General features: G+C 33.4%; 1 protein-coding gene across 1 annotated transcript; it reads right to left on the reverse strand.

Annotated features, from left to right (window-relative positions):
• Window positions 1-4238: 4238 nt before the first annotated feature.
• On the reverse strand, window positions 4239-6830 carry LOC139869152 (rhodanese-like domain-containing protein 7). The gene is made up of 5 exons (XM_071857473.1): window positions 6426-6830; window positions 6025-6276; window positions 5793-5891; window positions 5056-5337; window positions 4239-4809 (listed from the first exon to the last, which is right to left on the reverse strand). Exons 1-5 carry the CDS (start codon window positions 6828-6830, stop codon window positions 4432-4434), a joined length of 1416 nt encoding a protein of 471 aa, XP_071713574.1. The 3' UTR covers window positions 4239-4431.
• Window positions 6831-14171: the final 7341 nt, after the last annotated feature.

Here is a 14171-nt window from a genome sequence, read left to right on the forward strand (position 1 = left end):
CTATTGTTGTTGTGTAAGAGAAAATTGGAAAAAATGAAATCCACTTATTTTCATATATGTTTCTTGCAGCAAGAGCGCTTGGTGGTCATATGAATTCTGTTATCACAAATCATAAGAAACTTCTTCAAACATGTGAGAACGATAAGGTATAAATCTAAATGTATAAATTCTAAAGGTGGAAAAATGGGCGGTTCCCACAGGTTGAGTTATGGTTCAAAATGGATTGGGTCGGGTTGTGTTGACCTGAAGCACTTATTTCTACAGATATATGTAGAATTATAGGTTGATTGCAGCATTTTATACTTTTTGTAGTAATAATCTATTATTTTAAAATAATTATCAATATCCAGGTAGACCATTAACCTCACTTGTGTCAAACACATCAACTTGCTTTCAAAGTATATTCTTAGTTTATACAAACATGTTATATAGGCTCTTTCTAAAGTAAATACAAATCATGATTATTATTCTAATGTCCCACCTTGATGGTTAATTGACAAACCCTAAATATTAAACATTCAGTTTTAAGATTTATAAGCATAACTATGTCACACTCTTTTGTGTTCAAGTCACATTTGGTTTTTTCTCATCCTAATTATGGTATGGACCTACTTAATGAACATAAACTACAATTATGCACATACTTATGTAATGAAGTTAAACCTGTTCTTTTTTTTCCTACTTTAGGTCTCATATTTATACATATATAATATAAGTTGTTTATCATACAGTAGTAATTAAACTTTACAAAAAATAAAAAATAAAAAAAACAAGTAATATTATTAAAAACATATATGATTTGTCGTGCTTGGAAGAAGGTCAGCGTTTAGTTGACCCGTTTAGTACTGTTCCAATGAACACTTTTGATAAATATGATTTTTTGTTAACATTATCTTCACATACGGATTCAGTATCTACAGACCAGTCAGGTGAGTTTTGTTCTTATGGTTTGTCAAAACGTCTTTAATGAGAACCATATTTCATTGTAACTGATATATTGTTGTCTCTATATGTGGTGAAACGGGCGGTTTGATGGGCTTGGTAATGGGTCAAAATGATGCATTTCTATATACGGATTGTGTCAATGGTTTGAGATTTCCACCACTGATATCCTTAACATGTGTTAAAATTAGTCAAGTTCATTTCTTTGACCCCTTCGAATCCGTATCGCATTTTAGTCTTGAAAAGTGTTATAATTAGTTAACCTCGAGTTTCTAGGAAGGCACGGGAGTATGAAATAGTTGCTTTTAGCATTTATTTGTGGGTTTCCAAGTAAGTTGATCACTCTTATAGTTGGAGATGTATACCAAGTCTTAAACCTAAACTTAGAAATAAGTTTATTCATGAGATTGGGGATGGTTTAAAAACATCATTTTGGTTTGATAATTGGCATCCTGCAGGACCTTTATGTAAGCTCTTCACCAATATAGAGATATATGCTACTAGGATTAAAAGAATAAGTAAGGTTAACAATTTTTTTAGAGATGGAATATGGGTTGGCCTGTCGAGATTATTGAAACAACTGATACTAGATTAATTGCTTTTAATCCTGTGATTAAAGATAATACTACTGATTTGGTTATGTGGTGTGACAACAATGGAAAAAGGGTGAAATTTAGTGTCAATAATGCTTGGAAGGATATTAGGCAAGATAGGGATGAAGTGATATGGCATAAGTTGATTTGGTTTTCACAAAACATTGCAAAACATGGCTTTACTTTATGGTTGACTGTCAAATCTAGACGTACCACATAAGATAGAATGGAAAAATGGGGAATGATTAATGGCCAGACATGCCCGCTATGTAATTCTGTAAAAGATTCCCACAAACATTTGTTTATTGATTGTTCATATGCTTAACTTGTGTGGAAAAATTTTAAAAGGCAAAGCCAACATTGATGATATTATAGACATAATTATTGAAGGCCAATTGACTTGGGATGACCTTATTAACCATTTTGTTAAAATACCATGTAACAAGTTAATTTGGAGTATCAATGGAAGACTGTGGTTGCAGCGATTATATACTTCATATGGCAGGAAAGAAACTTCGAAATTTTTAGAGATAAAAATAGAACTAATTCTGTTGTTTGTGGTGTAATCCAAGAAGTGATTAGGTTAAGGCTGGCTGGTCTAAAGATTAACAATTCAGATCAGGTCATAAATGCAGCTGGTATATGAAACTTTGGTATGGAAAATGTCATGTATCAACCTACATAAGGTTTAAATGATTGAAGCGACTCAATACTTGGCTTTTAGCTAGAATTTGTGGTCTAAAGATACTAGGATTAGTACAGATGTAACTAAAATTGGTCAAACTGTATTAGGTTTTTGGTTGTGTTTAACAAGGGATATGAATAAAAACAGGTCATTATATAGTCATTTGGTGTCTTTGTTTGTTAAATGGTGCAGGTATGTACTACTTGGTATGTATGTTAAAAGATGGAGCAAAGTCAAAATAAGTTGAAGAAACAACATTTAGAAGATCTGAAACTTCAGAGATGCCAAAGAACAAAGAATACCAAATGGTGTTGTACATTGGAAATGATGGCTGATACAAGGGAAAAGGCAAACGAAGGTTTAAAGTTTAAAGATGCCGAGGTATGCTGTTTTGAAGATTATGAAGATCAAGAGCTCGATTCTACAGAGTGTGGCCAAATGAAATGGATCATGTTGAAGTACAAAGGTATGAATTATGATTTGTATTTAAAATGTTATTATTTGCAGGTCGAGCTTAGATGGGTTATAAGTAATAGGTCATATAGAAAAGGTATTGTTCATTGTATTGATTTGGTCTTTTATTGGTATAGGAATGAATTATGGTGATTGTACAGATTTTATGCTTACTAGGTAGGAAAGTGTAAAAGTGTTTCGGATGTTTGCATCAAGTGCATTATAGATCCAATATTCTACCATATGCATCAATAATCTTTGCATCAAGTGCATTATCGGCTGCAAGCCCGAATCTCCTCATCATGGAACCATATGCACCACCCGTTATATGACCACCAATGTCTAGGCTCGTGCATAGCCCAGCCGGTACCCCATGAGTCTTGCTCTTCTCAGCAACACAATAATAAAGCTCACCAACGGTTACACCCGCCTCAACCCAAACATAACCATTTTTAAACACATATATGGATTATTTTGAAATTGTAAGTAGATATATTGGATGCACAAAAACTAATATGTCTACTTAAAGTAAATAAAATAAACATAAAAAATAATTTCTTTACAAACATTCAAATAACCCCGCGAATTCGCGGGTCCTCCACTAGTTAAAATTTAAAGTGTATTAAGTTCTTTCATCCTCTTAAATGGTCATTTTACACAAACATTTGATTAGTGTTTTGATTATATGTACATTCTGTTATACCTAGTATTTGTTTATACAGAACTCGTATTTGACTGACATGTTAAATTTTTTATGTAACATAATACTGTTGTGAATATGAGAGGATCGCCTGGACGTTGGTAGAGATAAATTTGGAGGAAAATAATTCTATTACTCACAAGAATAGATTACAGAGTATTACAAAACTCTAAAACAAAAAACTCTCAAACTAACACACTAGGAATTCTCACCACTCTCTAGGGATGTATTCACTCTTGGTTAGGATTACACTTTAACTCACACACACTAACTAGGTGTGATTACACTTTTCTGAATGATTTACAAATGAGGCTCACACCTCTATTTATAAGGAAAATTTGAGGAGGTGGAAGGTGTGAACGCAGATTGGTGTGAACGCAGAAAAGGGTAGATAGCCGTAATCGTTTCCAATTTGAATACTTCTATATGAGTTGTCAAACAAGTGGCTAGCCGTAATTGTTTCCAACTTTGCTTCTTCAACCGGCTTCTTTGAATATCTAGAAAAATCTAGCTTACGGCTAGAATGGAAACATTTAGATGACGACATCTAGAAGATACGGCTGGAAATCATCAAATACAACAACAGAACTCAATCCCACATGTGTAGGGTATGAGAGAGGTAAGACGTAGACAATCATTCCTCTATCCTAGAATACTCCCTAAATTGAAACAAAACATAACAACAAAAACAACAATAATACTCCCTAATAATAATAGGAACGCAATATAATAGCTCTTACAATTTTTCCTCACAAAAATCATAACTTGACGTATCAAGTAATAAAATTAATTACTTGAGAAGATTCTAAGCTTATGGCCTTATACTACGTATTTCATTTTTCTTTAGAGTTTCAGCTACCTGAAGTATTTTTTAGTAACAAATTTTAAATTTATAGTTGCACACTTGCACCTACAGCAATACAGGCATAACAGATGAAATTGCTTCAAGAAAATATTAAGGCGTGCCAAAGTTAACGCACGCTAAAAATCACTAGTGAAAAAAGGTTACAATTTTTTAAATAAAATGTGTAGTAGCCTGAAATGGATGGTTATTGTTGTTACATCGACCGCGACATTTGGGCATCACCATTCTCTCTAGTATTTGTAGCTTTTGGTGGTCTGCGACCTTTGTCGGGCCCACCTATCACACCCCACTCTTCAAATTGCCTTTGTCGAGCCCTAGCCCTCTCTTTCTCTTCCTCGGATTTTGAAGCGTAACAATAGGGACAAGTAACCCCATATTCCCACTCTGGTGACTCCATGTCTGCATCGCTCACAGGTTTCTTGCAGCCATAACAAAGCTTAAAATTTCCAGGCACCAAACCATGTTTGACCGACACTCGTTTGTCAAACACAAAACACTCACCTTCCCATAAAGACTCGGTTTTGGGGACTTCCTCTAAGTATTTAAGTATCCCACCTTGTAAATGGTAAACCTAACATCATAAAAGACCAAAGTTATCAAAGATCATGCATCATGCATGCCATGTCACATAAACTCTGCCTGATAAGTAACGTGGCATAATGGGTGGGTCAGGCTGGCTGGGTTAAGTGACAAAATGGGCAAATTCTTGTAATGGTCTAAATGGGTCCTGCTCATCTCATTTGTCCAGTTCCCTTTAAAGAGAAATATCTTAATTTTACACGTTTGATTTGACATAATTTATCACAACTACATTTACCTCTTTAAACCCTTTGCCAAGGAGAAAACTTGAAGCCTTTTCGCACCGAATACCACCAGTACAATACATCGCAACACGAGGTGGAGATTTCAGTCCCTCCACATTTTGTTTTTCAGATTTATCAGATGAACCTTTGCATTCCATTTGGGCATCTGATGAAGAAAGTTGGAATTCATCATCCACCCATAACGGGAACTCTCTGAAAGCTGTAGTGCGTGGATCAACTGCCCCTTTAAACTTGCCTATTCTGGTTTCATAGTCATTGCGCACATCAATGACAACCTGACAGATCATTCAAATCATTATATACATCATTTTATACATTTTGGCTTTACACATGCACACAAAGCTTATACATTTTATCTTGATTTCTCCTTTGCATGCTGTGGTAAAGGGCAATTTCTTGAAACTGTTAATTTCATAAGAGGTTATATACATTCTGCATGACTTAATGGTAAATGAATCTCCAGTGCTAATCTTGTGAATGTATCTCAACTATAAAAACTAATATAGTACTTCATAATCAGATAAACTACATAAATACTAGCAAAGGATATACTTGCAAAATATAGTAAACCAAAATTATAATTCCGTGTATATGAAGTAACGACACTTGCAGAAACCAATCATAATAAACAAATAGACACATAGACATAACAGAGTAAAATGGTAGTCCAGCAAAATAAGCGCTGCAATGGCAAAATAAACAATCTCATGATCAGTTTGAAGAGACTTACTGTATCTGGATCACTGATTAATGAGTTCCACTCTTTTGGGCTGACATACTTCCCAACTCTTTCATTTGGTGATACAGACGGCATCCCAAGGGAAACTATCTGTACCAAAGATATGATTAGATTATACGTAGTAACATAGAAACGGTAACAAAATTCATTAGCAAACAATCTAATTTTGCAGGTTATGAACTTTAAAACAAAACTAACTAGGTGATCGGATCCATTTAATTACCTCCTTTTTAAGCTTCACTCTCACATGGTCCCACCTAAACGGGGCGTCTTCCCCTGCTGCAAGTGGAGAACTGCTCGTATGTCCATGGTGAATAGCTTCTTCTTCAGGGCTTACGGGTGACTCTATTTGTCGAAGACCATTTAACCGATTATCGGACTGTATGAATTTAAGAACCTCATCAACTGATTTCCGGATTCCACATATGCTACCATTAATTCCCTCTGGTGCAAGAATGATACCACCTGAAATGTACTGGAAGTCTGAAAATAAAAAACTTGAAACCAAACACTAAATGCATTTTACCCCCCATTTTGACCATACTATAAACCATCGTTACTTATTATAACACATCTTAGGTTAAAATTAGACTATACTAAAAAGAATATCAATTGCGCACTTACTAGCTTTTCACATAGTTGTTTTAACGGTTTACGAAAATCGGCATGATCAGGAAAATCAGCAAACTTATAAAACGATACCACCACAAGTTGGAGCTCATCAGCATCATGTGAATCTGCATTTCCAGGTGAACTATCCATTACGGAATACGAAGAAGATGAAAGAACGTTGGCAAACGTCATAGTTTGAGGTGAACTTTTACAATTGATGTGAGGAACTTGTGAATTGGTAAATATAGGAAGTAAATTAGGGTTTCTGGTTGAAGATGAGGATGAATTAGGTTTTAGGTTCATAGTGGCGTAATTAGGGTTACGGTTAGGGCTTGATGACGACGATAACATCCTTAACGGCAAAGAGGATAGAGGAGTTTTTGGGGGAAAACAGCGGAAAGGATTGATTTGAAGCATGTGGTGTATTCAGGGGACCTCTATGTAACTATCATGGCATTTAATGGTCTTCACCACTTCAGTTTACGGGTTTTTTTTTTTTTTTTTCCTGAATAAAAAACCAAAACTTCAATAGAAACAGAAAACATTTTTGATAAGAAAACGAATTTAAACAAGGGATACAATTGAGAATCCCGACGAGGCTCGAACTTAAAAAGTGGCTAGCATACGAACTAATACACTGAGCTCCATCTAGCCTAAACCGAAACAAAATACTAACTGAAACAAACGAGCCATGAAACCAAAAGAATGCTACGAAACATGAAACTGATATAAACGAACTCAAGTATCCTTGATGAACACGTCAAATTTTTCCATCTCCTTGCCCTGAACCAATTTATTTTTCGCTTTTGTTGATTCTTATTTTTAACTGGCCCATGCTGGATCTCATTAGAATTAATTAGATTAATCGTAACTAGTTCGTTTTCGGTCATACACGTCATCATAACATCAAAAGTCGTGAATTCCTCGTCGGTCATTTTTTCCTTCGGGCCTTCACCAAACCCAAAGAACCGCCTTTACTCAACTCCGCAAAATCACCAAATTTAAATGTCAAAATCGAACCGGATTCAAGTTCGGTTTTTCATTCAGTTTCGACAAAAATCGGAAACAGACAAATTTTAAAATTCTTTATAAACATAATTCATCTACTACTGACGCGATCTCGGTTATCTCCTCCTCGACTAGCCTAGCCACCTACACTCCGTCAACCCACAATCAACACCTCGTGCTCACTCGTGCCAAAAACCGGAATCTATAAACCAACCTCTCGCTTAAACCCAAACGTCAACTCTCGCCCAATATATTCCTAAATCTCACATTCAAAACCATGCAAACCCTAATTTGTAACAAGTAGTGTTTGATAAAAAAAAATTGCTTTAACTAGCAATGGTATTTGAGATCTGGTTATGAGACCTTCATGTGTTAATATTGAGATCCATGTGGTTATTCAAATGTAAGTCACACTTCAATGATACTACAAAGCTCGTTGGGTAGTTAATGTCAAAAGTAAACGATCTAGTATCGATTGTGGTGAGACCTTTAGTCCGGTGATTAAAACGGTTGCTATTAGACTTAGCCTTAGCCTATCTATTTCCATACACTAGACGATTCAACAACTAGATGTCAAAAAGACATTTTTGCATTGTGTTCTAACAGAGCCTGTATAGAAGCAGCAACATCCGGGATATCATGATTCACGTAACCCATATTATGTTTGTCATCTTTGTAGATCGCTATATGGACTCATATGGCTCTACGAGCTTGGTTTGTATCAACTTGCCCAATAAGCTTTATAGGTCGGATTTACTCATAGTCGATGTTATACTTCTCCATTTTTTGAATAGGCGGAGAGCTAGTGTAGCCTAGTTACTACTTTGTGTCGATGATTATACTCACGACTTCATCCAAAACACTCTCGAGTCATATTATTTCATATATTGGCAATAAATTTGCCATGATTAATCTACAATTGCTAAATTAATTAATTAATTTGTATTTCATCATTCTTACTACATAAGGCATGTTTGCATCTAAACAAACACATGCATTAAATATTTTAGACCGGGTTCATATGTCTAGTTGCTAGCCTTGCATTACTCCCTTTGTTACACAATCCAAACTTATGTATTGATGGGTCTTCGGTCACGAATCTCACTTTATATTGCAGTTTAGCCTATGCACTTTGGAATTTGACATTTACTCGACCTGACATTACGTATGCGGTTTATTAATTATGTTTGTTCATGCATGACCCGCAAGAACATCACTTGAGTGTCTTAATTGTTATACTACATGCATACATGTTTTAGTGCATATGTTATAATTATGTATTTTTCTATGTTGCCAATAGACTTGTGATTAAATGTGTATAGTTACACATATTATAGTTAATTTGATAGGCTTTACTTTATACTAAACTGCATATCTTATCTTTAGGCGTCACACACCCACATATTTGCGTGTGTGTGCATCACACACGTGTGTTAATTAGTTTAATTTTTTATTCTTAAACTCTTTCAAGTATGTATTATTTTCAATTCTTATTTTTTCCTCAAATTGCATTTACTTATATTTATTGACCGAATTTTTCTAAAGCGACTCTTATGTCAGAAGTGAAGTGATGGATGATTTTCTCCGCCCTAGTTTTCCCTTCAAGCTGCTAACGTAGAAATAACTATTTTTTTTACCTTAGAGTTTGAAATATGATTGTATACTTTTTGTCCTTCTATATTTCACATTTTACGAGATTGAGTATTGTTGTTCTTGTTATACTTAAAAGCTTCACGGTTACATTTTACAAGTTTACACATTTTATTTATATCTTTTTATAGATATAATACATATTTGCGGAGTATAAAGCAATTGTTAATTATTCAATAAAGACAAAATTGCGCCAACAATCCTCGCGGCTTGCATAGATCTGTCAACAGTTCATGTACTAATTTTCTCACCTTAGTCTGGTGGTTAAAATGGTTGCTTAAAACGGTTAGCCTTAGCCTATCTGTTTCCAGACACTAGACGATTCATCAACTAGATGTCAAAAACACATTCTTACATGGTGATCTAACAGAGGCTGTATATGCACCAACATTCGAGTTTTAATGATTCACGTAACCCACATAATGTTTGTCATCTTCGTAAATCGCTATATGGACTCAAACAGCCTTTGCGAGCTTGGTTTTATCAATTTGCCCAATCTGCTTTACAGGTCGGATTTACTCACAATCGTTGTTATACTTCTCCATTTCTTACTTAGACAAAAAGCTAATATAGTCTAATTACTGAAGTCATACTCACGACTTCATCCAAAACACTCTTGAGGCTTATTTGAGACTTATTATTTCTTATATTGGCTATTAAATTTGCCATGATTAATTTAGAATCGCTTAATATTTTGTAGGTATTTTCGCCTTTCATATTACATAAGGCACGTTTCTTCTATCTAAGAAAAATCATGCATTTAATATTTTAGATCGGGTTCATATGTATAGTTGCTAGCCTTGCATTACTTCCTTTGATACACAATTCAAACTTAGTCTCGTTGGGTCTCCAGTCATTGATCTCACTTTATAGCGCAGTTTAGCTTATGCACTTTAAAATTTGATATTTACTCGACCTAATATTACGTACACGGTTCAATAATTATGTTTGTTCACGGTTCAATAATTATGTTTGTTCATGCATGACCCACGGGAACATCACTTAAGTGTTATACTACAAGTATACATGTTTTTGTGCATATATTATACTTATGTATTTTTCTATGTTGCCTATAAACTTGTAATTAAATGCATACATTTACACTTATCTTAGTTAATTTGATAGGTTTTTAGTTTGTACTTAATTGTATATCTTACCTTTAAGGGTCACACACATATGTGTGTGTGTTTGTGTGCGTCACATGTGTGTTAATTAGTTTAGTTTTTTCCCATTTTTTTTTCTTTTGGAGAACTCCTTCAAGTATGTATTACTCTTACTTCCTCATTTTTTTCTTTCTCAAATTCCATTTACTAATATTTATTGACCGGAAGTCTTTTTGAAAACAACTTTTATGTCATAAGTGGAGCTGGAGGAGTTTCTTCACCCTAGCTCTTCCTTCGAGTAACGTAGAAATGACTATTTTTTTTTTACCTTAGAGCAGTCTTGCCTTAGAGTTGAGATATGATTGTATACATTTTCTGTTTCTATATTTCACATTTTAAGAGACTGCGTATCGTTGTTCCTGATATACTTAAAAGCTTTACGGTTTACATTTTACAAGTTTACACATTTTATTTATATTTTTATATATTTGAATACATATTTACGGAGTATAAAGCAACTGTTAATTATTCAATAAAAATAAATTTGTGCCAACAGTCCCCGTAGTTTATAAAATTATACGTTGTTGATTATAATCAACAATGACTAACTGTTCATATCTTTCATATAGATTCGATATGTCTCATAATCAATAATTAGAATGGTATATAACTTGTTAAACATTGTAACATCACATAAGCATTCTTTAATCAAAGTTTAGGGTTAACAACGATGGGTTTGCGTAATGGAAGTGAAGAGTCAGTTGGTTTGATTTGGATGAAATATTGAACAAAATCTACTATACGTAATAGATGGATTGCAAAGAAAATGACTGAGATAACCTCACGTGACCACGATGTTGAAATGTCCCGTTTTTATTGATTAAAAACGTTCCATATTAATTGATTTCGTTGCGAGGTTTTGACCTCTATATGAGACGTTTTTCAAAGACTGCATTCATTTTAAAACAAACCATAACCTTTATTTCATCAATAAAGGTTTAAAAAGCTTTACGTAGATTATCAAATAATGATAATCTAAAATATCCTGTTTACACGCGACCATTACATAATGGTTTACAATACAAATATGTTACAACGAAATAAGTTTCTTGAATGCAGTTTTTACACAATATCATACAAGCATGGACTCCAAATCTCGTCCTTATTTAAGTATGCGACAGCGGAAGCTCTTAATAATCACCTGAGAATAAACATGCTTAAAACGTCAACAAAAATGTTGGTGAGTTATAGGTTTAACCTATATATTATCAAATCATAATAATAGACCACAAGATTTCATATTTCAATACACATCCCATACATAGAGATAAAAATCATTCATATGGTGAACACCTGGTAACCGACATTAACAAGATGCATATTTAAGAATATCCCCATCATTCCGGGACACCCTTCGGATATGATATAAATTTCGAAGTAATAAAGCATCCGGTACTTTGGATGGGGTTTGTTAGGCCCAATAGATCTATCTTTAGGATTCGCGTCAATTATGGTGTCTGTTCCCTAATTCTTAGATTATCAGACTTAATAAAAAGGGGCATATTCGATTTCGATAATTCAGCCATAGAATGTAGTTTCACGTACTTGTGTCTATTTTGTAAATCATTTATAAAACCTGCATGTATTCTCATCCCAAAAATATTAGATTTTAAAAGTGGGACTATAACTCACTTTCACAGATTTTTTTACTTCGTCGGGAAGTAAGACTTGGCCACTGGTCGATTCACGAACCTATAACAAATATGTACATATATATCAAAGTATGTTCAAAATATATTTACAACACTTTTAATACATTTTGATGTTTTAAGTTTATTAAGTCAGATGTCCTCGTTAGTAACCTACAACTAGTTGTCCACAGTTAGATGTACAGAAATAAATTGATATATATTATCTTGAATCAATCCACGACCCAGTGTATACATATCTCAGTATTGATCACAATTCAAACTATATATATTTTGGAATCAACATCAACCTTGTATAGCTAACTCCAACATTCACATATAGAGTGTCTATGGTTGTTCCGAAATATATATAGATGTGTCGACATGATAGGTCGAAACATTGTATACGTGTCTATGGTATCTCAAGATTACATAATATACAATACAAGTTGATTAAGTTATGGTTGGAATAGATTTGTTACCAATTTTCACGTAGCTAAAATGAGTAGTTTTTACCAATTTTGTTTTGCTCGTCATTTCTTCGTTTCTAATCCGTTTTGAGTGATTTAAGCGGCCACGGTTTCGTATTGAACTTGACTTTATGAAACTAAACAGAAAAGGTATAGGTTTATAGTCGGAAATACAAGTTACAATTCGTTTTTGAAAGAGGTAGTCATTTCCGTCGAAAGAACAACATCTTGATAACTGTTTTGAAAAACATACTTTCACTTTGAGTTTAACCATGATTTTTGGATATGGTTTCATGTTCATAAGAAAAATCATTTTCCCAGAAGTATAGCTTTTAAATCAAAGTTTTTCATAGTTTTTAATTATCCAAACCAAAACAGCCCCCGGTTGTAACTACGACGGCGTAAATCCGGTTTTATGGTGTTTATCGTGTTTCCGGGTTTTAAATCATTAAGTTAGAATATAATATAGATATAGTTCATGTGTATAGTTGATTTTAAAAGTGTAGTTAGAAGGATTAACTTTATTTGCGAACAAGTTTAGAATTAACTAAACTATGTTCTAGTGATTACTAGTTTACCACTTCGAATATGATAGCTTTTTATGTATGAATCGAATGATGTTATGAACATCATTACTACCTTAAGTTCCTTGGATAAACCTACTGGAAAAGAGAAAAATGGATCTAGCTTCAACGGATCCTTGGATGGCTCGAAGTTCTTGAAGCAGAATCATGACACGAAAACAAGTTCAAGTAAGATCATCACTTGAAATAAGATTGTTATAGTTATAGAAATTGAACCAAAGTTTGAATATGATTATTACCTTGTATTAGAATGATAACCTACTGTAAGAAACAAATATTTTTTGAGGTTGGATGATCACCTTACAAGATTGGAAGTGAGCTAGCAAACTTGAAAGTATTCTTGATTTTATGTAACTAGAACTTGTAGAATTTACGAAGAACACTTAGAACTTGAAGTTAGAACTTGAGAGAGATCAATTAGATGAAGAAAATTGAAGAATGAAAGTGTTTGTAGGTGTTTTTGGTCGTTGGTGTATGGATTAGATATAAAGGATATGTAATTTTATTTTCATGTAAATAAATCATGAATGATTACTCACATTTTTGTAATTTTATGAGATATTTTATGCTAGTTGCCAAATGATGGTTCTCACATGTGTTAGGTGACTCACATGGGCTGCTAAGAGCTGATCATTGGAGTGTATATACCAATAGTACATACATCTAAAAGCTGTGTATTGTACGAGTACGAATACGGGTGCATACGAGTAGAATTGTTGATGAAACTGAACGAGGATGTAATTGTAAGCATTTTTGTTAAGTAGAAGTATTTTGATAAGTGTCTTGAAATCTTTCAAAAGTGTATGAATACATATTAAAACACTACATGTATATACATTTTAACTGAGTCGTTAAGTCATCGTTAGTCGTTACATGTAAGTGTTGTTTTGAGACCTTTAGGTTAACGATCTTGTTAAATGTTGTTAACCCAAAGTTTATAATATCAAATGAGATTTTAAATTATTATATTATCACGATATTATGATATATTAATATATCTTAATATGATATATACATTTAAATGTCGTTACAACGATAATCGTTACATATATGTCTCGTTTCGAAATCCTTAAGTTAGTAGTATTGTTTTTACTTATGTAGTTCATTGTTAATACACTTAATGATATATTTAATTATAATATTATCATGTTATATATAATATAATAATGTATTAATATGCTTCATATATATTTAGTAAGACGTGGTTATAACGATAATCGTTATATGTATCGTTTCGAGTTTCATACGTCAATAG

The sequence above is a fragment of the Rutidosis leptorrhynchoides genome, chromosome 9, assembly GCF_046630445.1.
Source record: "Rutidosis leptorrhynchoides isolate AG116_Rl617_1_P2 chromosome 9, CSIRO_AGI_Rlap_v1, whole genome shotgun sequence".
NCBI classification, from domain to species: domain Eukaryota; kingdom Viridiplantae; phylum Streptophyta; class Magnoliopsida; order Asterales; family Asteraceae; genus Rutidosis; species Rutidosis leptorrhynchoides.

What these genes read in the sequence shown, in the direction of transcription:
- LOC139869152 (XM_071857473.1), bottom strand. Translation starts at nt 6,830, where the DNA reads ATGCTTCAAATCAATCCTTTCCGCTGTTTTCCCCCAAAAACTCCTCTA. An exon ending in GAGTGAAGCTTAAAAAGGAG is followed by an intron (nt 5,892 to 6,024) that starts GTAATTAAATGG and finishes TCTTTGGTACAG; the next exon opens with ATAGTTTCCCTTGGGATGCC. An exon ending in TTGGCAAAGGGTTTAAAGAG is followed by an intron (nt 4,810 to 5,055) that starts GTAAATGTAGTT and finishes TTATGATGTTAG; the next exon opens with GTTTACCATTTACAAGGTGG.